The sequence below is a fragment of the Spizellomyces punctatus genome (assembly GCF_000182565.1).
Source record: "Spizellomyces punctatus DAOM BR117 chromosome Unknown supercont1.14, whole genome shotgun sequence".
Lineage (NCBI taxonomy): Eukaryota > Fungi > Chytridiomycota > Chytridiomycetes > Spizellomycetales > Spizellomycetaceae > Spizellomyces > Spizellomyces punctatus.
Genome location: NW_015971550.1, coordinates 475516 through 493159, shown reverse-complemented (window position 1 = coordinate 493159; position 17644 = coordinate 475516). Strand labels below are relative to the sequence as shown.

The 17644-nt window shown below is 47.6% G+C and overlaps 8 protein-coding genes across 8 annotated transcripts; 4 read left to right on the top strand and 4 right to left on the bottom strand.

Annotated features, from left to right (window-relative positions):
• Positions 1 to 20: 20 nt before the first annotated feature.
• SPPG_07140 (small GTP-binding protein domain) lies at positions 21 to 1599 on the top strand. The gene is made up of 3 exons (XM_016755315.1): positions 21 to 336; positions 404 to 538; positions 601 to 1599. The coding sequence occupies exons 1-3, from the start codon at positions 55 to 57 to the stop codon at positions 1468 to 1470; spliced, it is 1287 nt and encodes a 428-aa protein (XP_016605715.1). The 5' UTR covers positions 21 to 54; the 3' UTR covers positions 1471 to 1599.
• An 822-nt stretch (positions 1600 to 2421) lies between these two features.
• SPPG_09443 (uncharacterized protein) lies at positions 2422 to 5534 on the top strand (the record flags this gene model as incomplete). Its single annotated transcript, XM_016757609.1, has 4 exons — positions 2422 to 2765; positions 2832 to 3201; positions 3271 to 5101; positions 5157 to 5534. The coding sequence occupies 4 exons, from the start codon at positions 2422 to 2424 to the stop codon at positions 5420 to 5422; spliced, it is 2811 nt and encodes a 936-aa protein (XP_016605714.1). The 3' UTR covers positions 5423 to 5534.
• A 3-nt stretch (positions 5535 to 5537) lies between these two features.
• Positions 5538 to 6460, top strand: SPPG_09442 (uncharacterized protein). The gene is made up of 4 exons (XM_016757608.1): positions 5538 to 5708; positions 5778 to 5842; positions 5908 to 5948; positions 6007 to 6460. The coding sequence occupies exons 1-4, from the start codon at positions 5638 to 5640 to the stop codon at positions 6190 to 6192; spliced, it is 363 nt and encodes a 120-aa protein (XP_016605713.1). The 5' UTR covers positions 5538 to 5637; the 3' UTR covers positions 6193 to 6460.
• Positions 6461 to 6561: 101 nt separating this feature from the next.
• SPPG_09441 (uncharacterized protein) lies at positions 6562 to 10911 on the bottom strand (the record flags this gene model as incomplete). The annotated part of the gene is made up of 18 exons (XM_016757607.1): positions 6562 to 6720; positions 6785 to 6988; positions 7057 to 7291; positions 7358 to 7695; positions 7749 to 8444; positions 8509 to 8559; positions 8639 to 8698; positions 8751 to 8840; positions 8894 to 9124; positions 9189 to 9263; positions 9317 to 9407; positions 9468 to 9563; positions 9617 to 9787; positions 9842 to 9958; positions 10011 to 10365; positions 10428 to 10634; positions 10697 to 10762; positions 10824 to 10911. The coding sequence occupies 18 exons, from the start codon at positions 10909 to 10911 to the stop codon at positions 6562 to 6564; spliced, it is 3330 nt and encodes a 1109-aa protein (XP_016605712.1).
• A 130-nt stretch (positions 10912 to 11041) lies between these two features.
• On the bottom strand, positions 11042 to 12012 carry SPPG_09440 (uncharacterized protein; the record flags this gene model as incomplete). Its single annotated transcript, XM_016757606.1, has 2 exons — positions 11042 to 11221; positions 11281 to 12012. 2 exons carry the CDS (start codon positions 12010 to 12012, stop codon positions 11042 to 11044), a joined length of 912 nt encoding a protein of 303 aa, XP_016605711.1.
• A 212-nt stretch (positions 12013 to 12224) lies between these two features.
• Positions 12225 to 14235, bottom strand: SPPG_07137 (uncharacterized protein). The gene is made up of 7 exons (XM_016755314.1): positions 14020 to 14235; positions 13819 to 13952; positions 13301 to 13715; positions 12845 to 13234; positions 12620 to 12782; positions 12482 to 12560; positions 12225 to 12415 (listed from the first exon to the last, which is right to left on the bottom strand). The coding sequence occupies exons 1-7, from the start codon at positions 14054 to 14056 to the stop codon at positions 12380 to 12382; spliced, it is 1254 nt and encodes a 417-aa protein (XP_016605710.1). The 5' UTR covers positions 14057 to 14235; the 3' UTR covers positions 12225 to 12379.
• Positions 14236 to 14349: 114 nt separating this feature from the next.
• On the top strand, positions 14350 to 15120 carry SPPG_07136 (uncharacterized protein). Its single transcript, XM_016755313.1, has 2 exons — positions 14350 to 14701; positions 14769 to 15120. The coding sequence occupies exons 1-2, from the start codon at positions 14387 to 14389 to the stop codon at positions 15030 to 15032; spliced, it is 579 nt and encodes a 192-aa protein (XP_016605709.1). The 5' UTR covers positions 14350 to 14386; the 3' UTR covers positions 15033 to 15120.
• SPPG_07135 (uncharacterized protein) lies at positions 15017 to 16974 on the bottom strand. Its single transcript, XM_016755312.1, has 5 exons — positions 16648 to 16974; positions 16395 to 16586; positions 16198 to 16331; positions 15565 to 16131; positions 15017 to 15506 (listed from the first exon to the last, which is right to left on the bottom strand). Exons 1-5 carry the CDS (start codon positions 16865 to 16867, stop codon positions 15102 to 15104), a joined length of 1518 nt encoding a protein of 505 aa, XP_016605708.1. The 5' UTR covers positions 16868 to 16974; the 3' UTR covers positions 15017 to 15101.
• Between the last annotated feature and the right edge of the window lie 670 nt (positions 16975 to 17644).

Below are 17644 nucleotides of genomic sequence, written 5' to 3'. Positions count from 1 at the left end.
AACGAGTTCGGCCACCTCGACACCATTGAAAAGTAGAGCGGGTTTGTCTATGTGATGTTAGAGAAGAGAAAGAGGGCAAAGCTCGTGTGCGTGGGGGACGAAGGAGTGGGCAAGACAGCATTGCTATTAGTGTACTCTGGAGGTCAGTTTCCTGAAAAGCACCTTGCAACGGTTACGGAAACGTACCTGCCAAAGGACTCGCCTTTCGAAATCTGGGACACGGCAGGAGCGGCAGAGCTTGACAGGCTAAGACCTTTTAGCTATGATAAAGCGGATGCCTTTATCGTGGCTTTCAGCGTTGTCGACCACCAGTCTTTTCAAAATATTGAAGAAAGGGTATGAGTACATTGCGGTAGATCTTTTGGGACAAACCTTTCAGATAGTTGACAGTCTGCGTAACCAGTGGATTCCCGAGATACGATATTTTGCTTCTAATGTTCCCATTTTGCTTGTCGGGTGTAAAAGCGATCTCCGCACGGACCCTGAAACGTTGGAAAGTCTGCGACGAATAGGCTATGACCCAATACGATACGACGAGGTAGAGCATCATAATCCGGCTCAAGTATTCTTTCTCTCTCACCGTTCAGCTTGTTGCAATAGGGTGAACAAGTTGCTAAGCGAATGGGTGCCTACCGGTATCTTGAGTGTTCGGCTCGCACAAGGTCGGGGGTGGCGGCCATTTTTGAGGAAGCGGGACGATCTATCGACTATGATAAGGATTTAAGACATATTGAAGCTGTTACAAAACCGTTTGATAATATTGCTGTCATTTTGAGACGGCAAAGCTCGTTATCGACCGTTACTACCGCCGTGACGGGAATATCACGACCTGATTGGGATGGGGAGGATTATGATGAGATTTCGCCAGGGCACAGTATCCATACAGTGGCCATTGGCGAAATCAGAGCCAATGTGGAAATCTTGGAGCTGCACAGCCTGGAACCTAAGGATGACGAAACATGTCATGTCGCGGAATGCGATGAAGCTGAGAGTGGAGTGATAGGAATTGAATCTCCTGCTGCAAATGAGGAGGAAGAAATGGAACGGGACAGCAAGAATAAACCGAAAAAGTTTATTTTGGGGGGAGATCCACGGAAAGCGCGGGATCGTGTCCGTATAGGTGGGGGCGGCGGTGGAGGCGGGGGCGGTCCTATCATTCGGCGCGCATCCGCCGAGTCGTCTTCCATCGCCTCTGTTAGCACCGCATCTGCAGCTGTTCTACCAGGAGAAGTGACAATGGCCAAGGAAGCAGATGGAGATACTCCTGCCGTTGATGCACTCCGTCCTACAGAAACCCCTGAAGCAGTCGAAGCGGTTTCTTCCCCATTGTCTCTGATACCATCAAAGCCGGCTATGGGTCCCTCCCCATCTAGGATATCGCCAATGACCATGACGGCAGAGACACCTATCTCGTCGTCAAAAACACGCCAACCAAAATCAACTGCCGGATGTCAATGTACCATACTCTGACTTTTTTCAGACCATTGCGGGCGATGGACGACTTTCCACTTATATTTCTATGTATATATTAGTAGACCTATATTCATTTTGATACAATGTAAATGAGTACGCAACGAACGGGACAGTTCAACATCTTCCAGTGGATCTTTACCCAAGATTCGAATCGCTCTATGGGAGTCGAATGTTTAAAGTTAAAGGTGGATTGATTTCTGCTTTGGCTCTATCGCCGATGTATTGAAAAGCTTCCAAATAATGTAGTCATCTTTGACCATTTCTGATCGCAGATGTGAGTACAGTAGGAAGCGTGAAATCTAAAGGACTACATCAATCCTGTAACATCCTGGTATCTACTACTAGGCAATTATGCACGCAATACATAACAGCTCTTCTAAACCGGATAATTTGCCCACCACCTCAAGAGAAATCCTACTTGCCCTTTGATTCCGAAATTCTTGGTTGGAGGATGTTTCAGATACTAGTAAAATCAGAATTAGACTGGGTAATACATGCATGGGAAAAATCATATTGATATACCTGCGATCGTAGCAATATAGTAGTAGCAGTGTTTGCAAGGGGTTATGTTGTTGTTGTCAGGAGGGCGAGGTCCTCGGCACCAGAGTGGCATTCTCATGATGGACTTGAGAGTTGCTTGAGCATTGGGCAGATGCTTTGAGTTGAGGGATAAAGAACAAGATGGGGGAAGAGGATGAGGGGGGGTTTATATAGAAAAACTGAGTCGATATATTGAGTCATGCATGTATGCATATGGCAACTGCGAATATTTCTCTCATAGATGGCTGTCAGATGGCCGCAAGGGATAGCAATCAATCCGTTCATGGCCGCAGTTATTGGACCTGTTTTCATACTGGCCACACATATTGGACCCGTTGAGCATCTTTTGTGCATAGTTCATTTGCCGAAATCGAGGGAGGCATCTTGCATTTCATCTCATTCGATCCAATGGCCGGCTCTATCGCCGTCGTCGCCCTTCCCTTCTTTGCAGACAAAATGAACCGAACTCCAAAAGAGATCCTGTCCGCATGGACAAGTGACCGGTTTGGGTCTGAGCCCCGACGGCAATCCACAAATATCTCCCGGCAGCGTTTGAACGTCAACTTTTGCGTTGCTCTTTCCCCGTCGTTCGACCCAGTCACGTACACTCCAAGGGACCAACTGATTTTGAAGAGCCAGTTCCTCACGGTAGTCACCTTCCCGGAAGAAACCAGTGTCAGAGAAGTGAAGAGTAAAGCTTTAGAAACATGGCGAGAAGTAGAACAAACAGACTATGAAAGGACTGTGGATCCGTAAGTTTATATATTTGCATTTTCGAATCGTGTGTGAGTCCAGATGGTCTTATTATGTAAAATTAGCTCCCGCATCCGTCAGCTTATATTTCGCAACTCAGATAACAGCACTGTTCCGGAAAATCTCCTCGTAGCGGAAGCATTCGACGAGCGGGAGTACGTCCATGTTGTGGCAGTCGTGAACCATGAGGACAGTTATGAAGATATTGTTCTGAAGGAAGGAATAGAGAATGGGGTACCGAACTCTCTTGAAAGGGCAGAACGACCGCCAGCAGGAAAGGCCGTGACGATAAAACGTTTCCGTAGTAATCTTTCCCCGAGTGTTGAGAGCGTTAGTGGTGACGATCTTACGCCTACAGTGAAGGCAGCATCCTCCAAAGATGCCCCACACAACAAGAGGCGGCGAACCGAGAAGTCCCAGGATATCCTTCTCCTGGTAAGTGAAGGAACGTTTTGAGCTATTCGGGAGCCCGGCCGGACACATCAGCTCACGTAGCGTTTGAAGGACGATCAAGATAATAACACGCGAACTCTCCCTAATGGAAGCAATCACAGTGTTATAACGCTATCGAGTCTCTCAGTGGAAAACCATTTCAGTGATAGCCCGTCCAAAGGACGTGGGACAAGCGTGTTTAGACGCATTAATGATGGTGCAGATGAGGCTAGTGCAGTTGCGGAAGATCATTCTTCAGATGCCAGTACACAAGACGCAAGGAAGGAGACCTCTTATAGCGGCCATTTCGCACAGAGCGATGTGGTTGGCGTGGACGCAGAAGTTGCAGCTGAAACTAATCCGGCGCACCAAGACGAGGAGCCGAGCGACAAAGACGAAGATTCAGATTCAGGATCTGAAACAGAGGCGGAAGCAGAGAAAGTAGATCCGAACGTCAAAAACGATGATGATTTGGCAGCGGTAAATGAAACAGAGGTGAAGGACAGCGAAGACAGTGAGGAGGAAAGCGAAGAAGAAGAAGAGGTGAAAGGCGAGGAAGCCGAGGTGAGCGACGATCAGGAGGAAGAAGAAATGGAAGGCAACGAAGAGGAGACGGAAAACGAAGCTGAAGACGAGGTGGACAGCAAGAAAGCAGATGAGGACATAGATGAGAATGAAGATGGAGATGAGGATAGAGATGAACACCTGTCGAGCGCGATTTCAAAGAGCGACGCTAAGCGTCCGAATGTGAGTGGAGAAGGATCCGTTCCTCATGCAAATGGCACGTTGTCAGTGTCAGGTGCACAAAACGAGCGTGATGAAGAAGAGGATGTCCATGGTGTAGTGCCACACAGCCATGATGGCGTCAAAAACATAGAGGATCAAAACGGTGATCTAGGTTCACGATCGGAATCCAAGTACCGCATGCCCAAGCCCAAGCATCCACCCAAGTTGTCACCACGGCGTAGAAAAATGCTTGAAGCTGAAAAGAGCATGGAAGGAGCAAAGAACAAGGAGGTTGTCGAGGATCAGAGAGGACGTAAAATTGCCGATAAAGGCAATGCAGAAAAGAGCAAATCCATGTTAGACGCACCCGTCAGTAATAGTGTGGCTTCCCCGGGATCCAAGGGTCACACCGCGTTGGTTTCTCCCCCTGCTTCCCCTCGCAGCCGCAAGCGCAAAGGTAGTCCAAGTGATGAGGTATCATTAGAGGAAAGCACAGCGAATAGACAGACCACGACCGTAGGCCGAGGAAATTGCGATTTGCCACTCTTGTCAAATGTCACTGCTCCACAAGAAGATGAGCAGAGCGATTCAGAGTACGAAGAGGCGACGTTTTCGCAGCTATTTCCGAAATCACAAGTAGAGTCGCCTACTCTCCTTTCCCAAATGCCAATCCCCGAGCGCAGCGACGATGAGCTTCATCCTCCTGGGCGCAACATCCTTAGTGCCAAGGATACCGCGGTATGGAGGGAATCTGCTGACGATCGGTCGTCATTGACTCAGACCAAACATCGCAAGATACAAAAGTCAGAAAGCCGACTTAGTGGCATTTCTCGTCTTCGGACTTATAACTCTCTCACGGAGATTGCTGCTTCTCAACTTTCATCGTCGAGCCAAAATCTCAATGGTTTTAATTTTTCTCAAAATTCGACGATGAGTCAGAGTTTCCTTGGCAGCAACAACAGCGCTAGCCTAGACGATGAGGATGATGACGAGGACGAAGACGAAGACGAAGACGAAGAAGAGGATGCTGGCGACGCCAGTAATGGCAGTAGCTCGGACAGCGATTCCAGTGATAAAGGAGAGGAGAACCTGGCGCCATCACAACCTGCCATACGATTAGCAGGACAAAAGAAGAGAAGAAAGCGCAAGTCGGTATTTCTGGAACTTGCCGCTGATGGTATGTATCACTGTTGTCGATGGTCTCTATGATGTTTGACTCACAAAATCTGCAGTTGATGGACCAAAGGCTCGCAATCCACCCAAGCGAGTGTCTGCTCCCCTGACCCAACAAACACTGCAGCGTTCTCGGTCTCAATCATCCAACTTTTCTTGGTCGCAGCCGCTGCCGGTAACCGGAGTCCATAAGCCAGCCAAATCCGCAAGAAGAAAATCAAAACCTATTACCACAGATGCGTTGCGCAAGTCAGCGATGCAACCCAAAATAACTCAGTCCCCAGAGGAACTTGCAAGGGAGTTGGATGGGGTAGATAGTGATTAATCGAGCAGGCTGCAATAATTATTATTTGCGATATTTTCTTGGTGTAGATGTGAGCATAGAACAAGGAAACATTAAGCAGTTGCAATCCTAATATTTACTGTATGAAATCAGATCCTCCTAGTCAAAGACCGCGCGTTGCTGATTTGTAGACCACGACCCCATCCTGCATTCATGTGCTCCTTTCAGAGAGGAACAAACTAGCTCAGGGCATCTTGATGCAGTGGGCTCAAATCATTTTGGACTCACTCCCTTCGACTGGGCAATGGAATGACAACCACCTTCATGCGTAAGTACCATCTGTTAGTTCCACGGTTTCTTTGCCAAGAATATCACAATGCCTGTTACGTTTTATTAGTCTAGCTGTCGTTTTTAGTCCTTCCATTGCTATTGCTGCTTTGAACCTCTTGGAGCGGGAAGCCGGTATGAGTCTGCGTGCAATTGTGCCTCAGCGAATTGCTCATGCTGACACGACGCTGTCCTTTTAGTAACCAGAGTTGACGGGCCTTGCGGACGCAACTTTTATCAGGTTAGCCGCCTTTATGCCATCCCTGGAAACCTGGCGATGCTCATACAGAGAATTACAGGTTGAAGATGACCGAGACTTTTTGACCTGCTTTCCTTCTGTTCCCTATTGTACGTGTGTGGGGCATCGAGAGCAGCAGATGGTTTGTCAACATATCCTGGCTGTTCATCTTGCGATACGGACTGGAAGGTGCAATTGGAGTAAATGGAATCAGATGGATTTTTTAAACCACCTCGCAGGATGTTAGCACACACCTAAGAATCAATATTTGGGCGGAGTAGTACATTGAAAATATCTTCCATTGATTCACCCATCTGCGTCTTTTCTAGCTTGCTTTTGGATAATTTGTGTGGGATTTGCGTACAGATTGAGCTTTTCGCATAAGTTCGGCATCAGGCAGCACGACTTGGTTGTAATGGGCATCAAGAGTTGGTCGTAAAATAACATTGTTGGCGTCTTTGCTAGATCGCCGTCAACGCCCAGTTCGATCACAAATATAAAAAGTTAAAAGAACGGCACGATCCTCCATTTCTCTCACATGGTACTCTTGAAACTAAGAAATATAATAGGTCCGACTAAAGTATATCACGAAATAGGACACACGGTGTAAGGTCCGTCACGCCGGCGGCCAGCCAAACAAAGCATCATCAGTCATGAGAGCAGCAGCGAAATCTTCTGAAGAAGTGTCAAACGCCGCTAAATGCCTCCGAGAGGCGCCGGCTTTTGTCGCCCGGACAGATGTAGCTCGTCCCATCGCCTTCTCTTTCCGAGATTGCTGCAATGCAAACCAATGACATGTCCGTTCAGGCACAACACCGGGCTGGCCCATAAACACTTACTGTCGAATAGACGCGTTGCGTTTTATGAATCGTTGTTGTTGTGGTAATGGAGGTTTCTGCCATGGTTGGCGATTTAGGAGTGCCCATGCGCTTTCCTACCAGTTGAGACTTCCCGGCACGCTTGGACTTCTCTGGAGAACAAAACTCATCGGTGTCAGCCTTGCTTGGAACTGGTTGACGTTTCTTGGGGCTTCTTGTGGGGCTCTATAAATGAAAGTAAACGAAATTCACAGGGACGTGAGTTTTTGTTTGAGCCAAGTGAAAGCAATGACTTGCCTCCGCGAGTCCGGCTTTGGGGGGCGGCTTAGGTGTTGTCTTTCTGCTTTTTGCTGCCCTTGCTGGTCCTGAGCGACTGCTCGACCAGGACGGTGACCGTTCTGCTCTCTTTTGTCTCTTTTCTCGGCCTCGTCTGGGTTCTTCAAAAGTTGAGTCATTATCATTGTCCTGCTGTTTTCCTCCGATAATATTGAGTGTAGAAATTCTTCGCTTTCGAGGATTGCTTGCACCCTGCAGTCGCCGAGTCATCAGGTTTAGTGAAAATACATGGGTATCGGAAGATTCTATAACTTTCACCGCCATCGAATGACCTTGGAAGTCTTCTTTGGTTCAGCCCTTTCGTAGCTAGATAGCTGGGCCGACGATGTACCGGGCCTTGATCTGCGCATTTCTTGCCCCGAAGGTTCATCATCAGAATGAGTCTGTTCAATGTCCACTGGCTTCTTTGGAGAATTGATAGCCTTCTTCCTCTCTGGGGATCTCACGTGGTCGTTAGCTACATCAAGCAGATCACTGGTCGACTTGCTCCTCGTATTTTTTTGTGGATCTTTTGGAGGGGTTGTCAAATATTCCACACCCTGTTCAACAGTCGTTTCTTCAGCAATTTCACTAATGGCATTGTCCGCATCCATAGCCTTCATCAAGTTTAGTTGCGTCGCATGAGCAAGTTAGTATCTAACGTCCTTACCGCAACCAACTCATCCAAGGCAAAATTGTCCCCTTGATCAATACGATCATTCTCTTCATCCTCGTCCATAGTTTCGATTTGTGAAAAAGCGGAAAAGGACATTGCTGGTTGCAAAGGCGGCTTCTTCCATCTGCCTGGAGGTGTTTGCAGTTTGTCATTCTCGTTGACAGCCAAGGAAGGTTTCGTAGGAGATTTGCGCGGCTCGTCAGTCTTTAGAGACGAATTGGATTTAGGAGGAGGAGTCTCCGCCGGATTTTGGTCTACTTGTTGTTGTGCGGTGTCAGATTTCAGCGTCAGATTTGAGGCTGTCCTGACTGGCGACCGGAACTTCTTATGAGTTGGTGTTTTCTCCTTGGAAGAGATGTTAGAAACTTTAGTTCCCTCCTTCGTCACAGGGTCACAGGATTTTATCGGCCCATGTGTCTTCACATTATCCTTGTCGGCGTCTGTGGTGGCTCGCACTGGTGTGCCTTGGTCACCGGTCTTTGGTGCTTCTTCTGCACCGGCTACCCTTTCCCGTCGCGAAACTGGTATATCATCTTGTGTTGCATTGAGCTCCACATTTTCATATCGAGCTTTCCGCAATGAACTGATTTGAGACAGTAAAGCTTCATTTTGTCCAATTTTTTCAATGAGATGACCTTGGAGAGTTGCCTTTTCAGCCTCAAGCTGCTTGCTCAGAGAGGATAAAGATTCCTAATAGAATGAAGGGATGCCTGAGTTGCCACCTCGCAATCCGCCATCGGCAATGCTGACTCACTTTATCGTTCCGAAGAGCATTGACCTTGGCTTGCAAATTTATCTTATCACACTGTAAGTGCGTCAGCAGTTCACTTTAAAAACAAGCAAGTATGGAAAAGCACTTGACCATGACTGGTAGCAAGCCTCACCTCGCGGCGCTTTTCAGCCGAGTCAAACTGCTGTTTCAATTGGCTGATTTCATCATCGTTCTGGAATACTGAAGTTGAGTTTTGATCGCGGAAGTTACAGTCACCTCATTACCTTTGATTTCTGATCTGACAATTGCCCTTGCAGTTGTTTAATCTCCTCGCTCAATTTCTCGATCTCACCCATTGTTTTTTGTTTATAGGCCTATTGCATATGAATACACGAATATACAGACCAGATCGCAATAAGGAACTTACTTCCAACGACTCTTTGGCGACAGTCAGACAACGAATCTCTTCATTCATCTGCTCCTTGTTTATTGCGAATTCGCTTTCCCGCTGTGTGCATTGCTGCCGCGTAGTATCAACCTCCTGCTGTGCTGCACTGAGATGTACTTTACAACTAGCCAGTTCCTGCTCCAGTTCCTTCACACGTTTTGCTAGAGTGGCCTGTTTCGGTTTCATGTCAAACAGTTCACGATTTACAGACTGTCAAGCGACATGTGTCAGTTATTATCAGTCACAGCGTTATAGTAATAACCGGGTTATGTACCTGGGCTGTCTGATATCTCATCTCAGTTTCGGCAAGCTGAACTTGAACTTTCTTCAGTTCCTCCGCAGCTGAGGTCTATTAACTATATCAAGGGCAAGCAGATGAAGGTGCATATTTTCGTTCCGTACCTGCTCGCGTCGATGCTGCTGAGCAGTTTCTTTCAATTCCTTTTCATGGTGAGAAACTAGCCGCGACTTGTCTTTTTCTACAGCACCCAACCTATATATCGGGGCATAAGTCAAAGGATAGCACTCGAAAGAAGAGTTTCAACCCACGTACAATTCTCGCTGGCTAGCAAGCTCTCGCTCAAGATGTTCACGCTGAAGCTCGTGCTGACGGCGCTTCTCGTCAAATTCCAATTCTCGCTGCCTCGTACTGCAGGGCTCATGAGATTTCCATGCACAGTTAACGATACTCTTGCAACTCACTTGCGTTTCATCTCATCCATAGTGCGCTCATGCTCCTCCTCCAGTTTTAGACGTTCTCTTTGTACTTCCTTTATCGAACGGCTTAACTCTTGGTTACTCTCATTCAGTCTCTCCAGCTCACGCGATTGTGATTCTCTAATTTGCTCTAAAGCTGCAATGTTTTCGGCGTGCCTAAGGGACTTTCGTCAAGAGACTGCCATACACTTCTGTGAGACAGCGACTAACCTGCCGTCGAGTTCTTGGACAAAGTTTTTTAGTGTGTTGACTTCAAAGGTAAACCTCTCCTTTTCATCTGTCAGCTCTCGTCGAAGTCGCTCTGCTTCCGCTTCTGCATCCCGTGTTCTGGAGACAGATGTCAATGTCAGGAAGGGATCCTAGGTCAGATCGCACGAACCTCTGTTCAGCATCCTGCGCTGCTGTTCGCATCTCATGAAGCTTCGATTGCCATTCTTCTTCTTTTCTTTCCAGTAATTCTTTGTTCTGTTGGAGGGAACTGAGCAATTCTGCATAACGTTCGTCAGCCTTTGCAGCAGTTGTCTCCATTTCGAGCACTTTTTTGGTAAGCTTGTGGATCTCGTCTTCCAATCGGCCTTTCGTGCCGAGCAGCTCGCCTTCGCGTGATTCGAGTACACTGATTTTTGCTTCAAGCGATACAATTTCAGCTCTGTTGTTAGCAACGAGGAGTGTAGATTCTTCTTGGTGTGACATATAGGTCTGTCTCAGCTCGTTCAGTTCCCCCTGAAGGCGCTCTATTACGTTGGTTGAGCATTACAAGCCATAGTTAGCTAGCAAGTTAAAAAATATCTCGCACCATTATCCTTCTCTAAGAAATTACGGTCGATATCGTATTGTTCTTGTTTTCGCTTAAGCTCGACGGCGTGCTCCTCTAGTTTCCGCTCGAGTTGCTCGCGCAGAGACTTGCTTTGATCAGTGGACTCTGATAGTTGACCAACTAGCCTTTCATTTTGATTCCCGAGAGCATCGACTTGTTTCGAGAAAGATAGCTGCATCGCGATTGCTTATATTGGGAATACATAAACAATTTCTGGCATGACATCAAAAAACGGTTTGCTTACACACCCGCTTCTTCGCTTTTTGCCAGTTTCTCCTTCAAATCTTCACGCTCGGCATTCAACTTATCATGTTCTATCATCGTACACGTCCGCTGAAGTGACGTAAATCTCATTTCAAATAAAATGACCTCTACCTTTCTTGTTTTGCTCTAATTGACTGACTATCGCAGCCTTGTCAGCTTCCACTTCCTTAATAACCTTTCCGAGGTTTTTGATGGTCATCTGCGGCAAACGTTGACGACAATCGCTTCAACTTGAAATCCACTGATGATCAACTAAGCGCACCTGGTACAGTTTACAAGACTTTTTCATTATTTCAATTCTACGCAAGAAATAAAATGAAGATAATCAGCTACAACGGAATCATTTTTCGTCTGGACCATCTCATTGTACCAAACCTGTCCTGGTTCAGCTGAATCTTTTCACGTTGTCCTGTGATAGCCGAGATGACTACTTGACTATTTTCCTTGAGTTTTGAAATCGTTTCCGCCTGCTCTTGCATACAAAGTCTGGCTCTATTCAACTCTTCAGTCTGTAAGAATCAAGATTAGCTTCTTGAATGAATTGAATGCCATCTGCTTGATCACCTACCAACTCCTCCAACTTTCTCTGTCTACTCGAATTCTGCTGTTGAATATGGCCAGCGAGGTTCATCATCGTTGCAGCGAGTTCATTTTCCACTTCAATGTTTCCTAGAATCCCCACGTCCGTTCCTCGACCATTCCTCCCAGCTGAGACCATTTTCCGCGAATTGGATGGTGGAAGGAAGACGAGAGATTGATCATCGTGCATCTGGCCTGAGTTGCTGGGAGATAAATGTTCAGAGGCATCTATGCTTCCATCTCCAGCCATCATCCCAGAATAATGATGTGTACGCGATGGTGTGGGTGATTCTACTCCGCGGTTCTCACTTGTTCCATGTTTCTGCGTGGAAGGCGGCGGAGTAGGAACCAGTCTTCGTTGCGGAGGCATTAAGTTGGTCTCTCTTGGGCCAGTATTGGTATCCTGCTCCCGATGGGGGGCTCTTGACACCATGTCTCGCGTAGCAGCTGCACCTGAGTCCTGGATTGTCGAGGGAGCCGGTGCTTGAGGTGTGTCGTTGATATACGAGGAAGATCTCCTCATAGAACTTCCAAAGGAGAATGGCAAGCGAGACGTGGACCTTCCTTGGTTTAAACCACCACTGGAAAAGAACCCTCTGAAAACACTGCTGTTATCCTGATGAGGAGAAACAGGCGAAAGTTGCGCCATGCTTTGCTTGACTTGTTCTAGAGTTTCTGAAGACTGCGGCTGCTTGTCCAGTACGTCGCCTTGGTCCGCCATTGTACATTGATGTTATGCAGTGGGAAACGCTCTTCAAGGAATGACACACGCATGCACAATGCAAAGGCTCAACCCAAGTTCTGCACGATCAGCCTAATTATGAAGACCTATGATATGCTGTGTTTCGCCGGGTTCGCTGTAACAAATGGCCTTTGGGTGTGCAAGTGGAGCTCTAGATGAGATGGTGTGAAAATGTGGGAAGGAGCGCCAAATGGCTCACGCAATCAAGACCGTCAGTGGCTGTGTATTTAATGCATAACCTATTTTGGCCAGATTGACGACGTTCTACTATGAGATCCCCCCAGAAACACGATACATCAACGCAATTTATGGTACACTAAGAAGTAAATCCCTCGCACTTGGATGTTCATCGTCCACCAATCAAGGATGAGCGTTCTCCTCCCTAAAATACAAATGAATGGGAATCCGAGGGACGACACGGTGATCATTACTCATGAAATGGACTTACCACTTCTGGGACGCCTGGTGCCCTAGCCTGATTTTGTTGAGGCTGATTCCATGAGAGGTACGTGTGGTCACCGAGTTTCCTGATGAAAGATAAGTTAACATCAGATCAGCGAGGATAACATAAACCATAGAAACTTACCTGGGCTTGATCATGTGGCGAATCAGGAAAACGATGCCCAGCACCCAGCAAATGACTCCAACAGCCATGTATGCTGCTCCAAGGAATGGGTTCTTTCCGCCCAGAATGGACACGGTTGAAATGACAATAGATTTTGTGCCGCTGAATTTTGCAACATCGAAAGCTGGAGGAAAATCGCAATTAACATCCGCGAACAGAGTGCCGGAATATTGACTAAATACTCACTATCCCGAATAGAAATTTCCCATAGACCTGGTGGAAGGGCACTGCCACCGCCTGTGGTCCTTGCGTATAGTTTACGGAAGGTGGGCAGCGCAGCCGTTCGCATCCAAACTTGAAAACGCTCCCACTCGTGCAGATTCGGGAGGTTGGAAAAGTTATATCCGTCCTTCCACTGGGGAAAGGCCTCCCGCCACAATGGAGGCGGAACCAGCGTTGTCGCTATGGTGACATCATCGGCCCTGTCCTTCCATTGTGTTACACCGTACTTTTCTTTATCGCTAGGCCACGCGATTCCGCTTTCACTGAATGCGTACTTCACGTTGGCGCATGTTTGCCCGTCCGGAAACCCAGTAAAATCCGATTTGATACAGGAGAGATTTGTTGATATTTCGTCTGACAATGAAGGAGAACCTTAGTATAGAGCGGTGGCAGGTTTGTTAGCCGCATCTGATTACCAACCAGAAAACATGGAATTCGCAATGAGCCCACAGGGATACACCTGCGCATCTTTCTTTATCTCCTGTGGTCCACCGTTGACAATAACGGTCAGATTAGCAGCGTATACTTTGGCAGCTTCTCGGAGGGGGTCGCAGTTCGTCAGCTGTTTATCGAGATTCTGCACGCCGATCTGATCCCCCTTCAACTGATTCGCATCAAAGGACTTCACATAGCGTCGATGGTTCTGATAAAAGTTGGTCAATCGATAATATAGAAAGACAGGTGGAACCAGAATTTCGCTGATTCGGAAGTGGATAAAGCAAGTTTGTCCATCCCATCTCCACTCTTCAATGGGCGCACGGCCAGGGGTACGGCTGAATGTTGCGGAGGGAGTTTGTGCCTTGCATTCCGTGTAATCGAACATGACTTCGTTAACCTAAAGGGTTTCGGCAAAATGCACAAGTGGTTGGTTGGCGAATCAGGATTCCACATATTCCTACGACCAAAGTAAGGTTCTTGGCAGAATATCAATCACACACCTTTTCTGACGCAATATAGAGACCGATACCGAGAGGCACGAAAATTAGACCAACAATAAAGAACGCAGGAAGTACCGTCTTTGGCGTCAGTATGGGCTGCCATGCTTTCAGCCGCTGCTGCTTAAAAGCAGTGTCTAAAGGCGTCAACAATTGAGTAAATCAGACGACAGCACACTAGATTGACAAAGACGCAGAACGCACTTGCTGGCCTCTTGCTCTTTGGACGGTCGTCCGACATGTGTCACAGGAATCTCCAGTAACGCAAAGGAAGAGAAAATGTGGCGATCGTCTAATGACCTCACGTTCTGGCCTCTTGACGAATTGCGAGTTGAAGCTGCTGGCGGATAAATAGCCAAATCACCAAGCTATAGGACACAATAGTCGATGCTGCAACCTAAACAAGGGCTGAGCCAAAGCGGAGTAGCGTTAAGACGTTTGGAAAGCGGCAACCAGGTCAACGTAAGCCGAGACCACGTGAATGTCATGGCAATAGATCAGGTCAGCGCTGCTGCGACCACCAGCGATCTCTCAAACCTTCCACCGATATCTCTCTACAGCCCACGTCCCCATGTCTCACTCGTCCAGTCCAAAGAAATCCACGCCGCAGCCAGCATCTAGCGATGAGGATGAAGAATCCTTCCGCCATAGACCAAGAAACGCTCTGGAGGCTCAAGCCGCCCGTATCGAACGGCTGATGACCCGTGTCGACAAACCAATAGCCTTACCAGAACGAAAGGAAAAGACCATGAAACCACCACCTGATTTTGTTCGAAATGTACAAGGGTCGAGTGCGGGAGCTGGAAGTGGAGAGTTTCATGTGTATCGTGCTTTAAGACGGAAGGAATATGCGAGACAAAAGATTTTGGATGAAAAGGCAAAGGAGGTGTGTGTTTGGAGAATATACGATGATAGGGAGAAGGAAGAAGGCTCAGTATCTTTATGACACATAGGAGCAAGAACAGCGGGAATTTCATGAGAAACTTGAGGCGATCAAGAAATTGGAGGCGGAGAAGACCGCAAAGAAGAGAGAAAAAAGGCAAAAGCGAAAAAAGGGACAAAATAAAACAGAGAAGCAGTCAAAAAAGCCAAAAACCGGTGATGAAAAGGCGTCTGTAGAGGAAGGGGCGCAAAATGGAAATGGTGGAGAGGAAAGCAAGGAGACCACGAAAGCCGGGGAATCTGACAGTGGAAACACACCTCCACATCAATCTTAGATTTATTAGCTTCATTCTAAGCAAAATATGTACATATTTGTATAATATAGATAACAGTTAACTACTCGTTTATATCACTAAAGCAAAGAGACCGCCAGCTATGGCAGCAATTAACGTAATAATGCCCCCGTCAAGCTTGGAACCTTCGTTTTTGGAAGATCCACTCTTACCAGGGCTGGATGGGGGAGGGATAACCGGCGGAGTGCCCGGCGTGAATTTACCGGGACCAGCTGGGGTAGGAAGGTTGGCAGCCGGTGTGGGTGCAGAGCCAGTCCGGGTGACTTCAACACACTTGGCCCCCGTGGGGTCCCAAACCCCACCATTAGGACAACCATCGTTTGGAATGAACGCACGATTTTGAGTACGTGGTGGAACTGCTTCAGTGATGTTTGGGATCTTGGTGGGGCAACCGAAGCAGGTTGAAAAGTATGTGTTGGGAGGAAAAGCGCAGTTCTCGACAAGCCCGGCGTCGACCTAACATGAGACCTGTGAGCCGTGATATAACGAGCTGACGCAGACACTTTCTAGCTACCTGGCCGTTGCCTTTATTATCCAGACCATCGCACACTTCTGGGGAGGATGGTGATTGTGCGGGAAGATTACAACCAAGAGTCGGGCTGTTCTTGGACGTTGCGATATCGGTGGGATTCAACATCCACGACAGCAACTGCTGGTTGTTTACAAAGTACACGTCATCCGGATAGGTGTTTTTGACCCATTGAATGAACTCGATGAAAGCACCCAATCGCTGCGGTTGACTCAGTTGAGTCGCAGCATGGATGTACATGCCGAAAGGAACGCGGTCACCATTGTAGTGACTCAAGAAGTTCTGCTTTAGCAGGCCTACAATCTCTTGCGCAGTAGGTAAACCAGGAGTTCCTCCAGGAACAGCATTCGGGTCCATCGGCGTGTTTTCTGTGCCGTCCGCATTCATGAGGGTGTAGAGGGGAACCTCCCACAGACCTGGAAATTTAAAGGCTCCGTCACACGTTCCGGAAACACAGTTGGCAGCAGGTCCGTTATCTAAGGTGTACGGCCAGAACGGTGCCTTGCTGGCATCGTGGGGCATTGAGGAATCGTACAAAAAGGTTCCCAGGCTCTACATAGAGGGATAACGCTTCTTTGAGCACTTGACGTCAGTCTTACAAAACAAAAGCCAATTTACCGCGAGACTTTGGAACGACTGGCCGCTGTAGTTCAAGAATGGATGCCGGAAACCAACGAGTTTGTGTAGAGGGATACCAGCAAAAGCATTGAGCGCTTGTTGTGACGCCCTGATCTCCTCAACAGGTGGGTTACCTGTAGAGATTGTACCATTTGAGAAATAGTCCATTACCATACACACTCTGACGCACTACTCACCAATGTGATTCACCGTGTGAACGGCAATTTCATGCCCGAGAGAGTAGATTTTCTGCACGAACCAGTAGTCGGAAAACTGGTTTGACACAAAGAAAGTGGACGAGTGAGGACAGCCGTTCGGATTTGGCTTAAAGCCCGAGGTCAGATTCATGATAACTGGCAGAACAGGTGCATTGATTGCATCGTCGAATGCTACAGGACAAGGCTTAGCTCGAGAGAAAATGTCAAATATAGATCGCCAAATGCAACTCACTCAAAGTAACGAATTGCGGAATCTTTTTCGGGTCCAGTCCCTGTGGAGGTTTGGTGGACGCGCAAAAGCAAAGAGGCGGCTTGCAAGTATTGACATCACAGCTGTACGTAGCCAAAGGCTGGTTTCCGCCAGTGGGTGTGGTTCCTTCTTGCGCCGAGACCACTTGAATGGCTCCCAAGCCAAGAACAGCGGATGCAGCCAATAGGTACGAGGTGTGCATGATGACAATGTTCAGTGTTCAATCAAATCTACGGAGGGACGAGGTGCGAAATTCGAATGCACCAGCAGCACTACCCCGGGTTTTGTTCGCCCCGGGATCTTGAACATTATGTAATCCAGCGGTAAGGAAAGGGCAAAAAGCGGCCAACGCCGACCGACGCGCCACGGATTTTGGTGGACATATCACGTGGATATCGATGAAACCAAGGCTGAGTGCTGGATACGACAGCGCCCATTCTATCAACCAGCGTCAGCCTTATGCAGAATCAGTGCTAATCTGCATGGGAAGCAAGGTGAAATGTACCTCCATGTGAAGGAATTCTGCTTAAGTTACGTCGATGGACAGCATCAAGTGTATCATTGCGATAAGGTGATTAAAGTCAAGATAGCAAACGCAAATGACGTGCTTGTAGGGGATTTCATGAGCAATCAGGACGTAACCTGTACGTTAAAAGATGCTACCCAGATACTTGTATGTTTGCGTCAGGTCAATCAGCCCAGATGAATTAGTGGTAAGGGCAGCAGATTCCAAGCGTGTTTTGAGGCGATGCCATCAATCTAGGAAGGGTTTCTTCGCCTTGGATGCTCCTGAAATGTAGCACATAGGAGCATTCTGATAGGCGGACTGCTCCCTTTCACCTCGAATGCCCGGGATACGCAGCTGGACACAGCTTTCGAAGCACAAAAGTGTCAGTATATAGAACGAAGTCTAATGATGGATTGTGATGGCTGCGTGAAATGGGAGCAGTTACACTCTTTGGGATCCCAATGAAGGCTT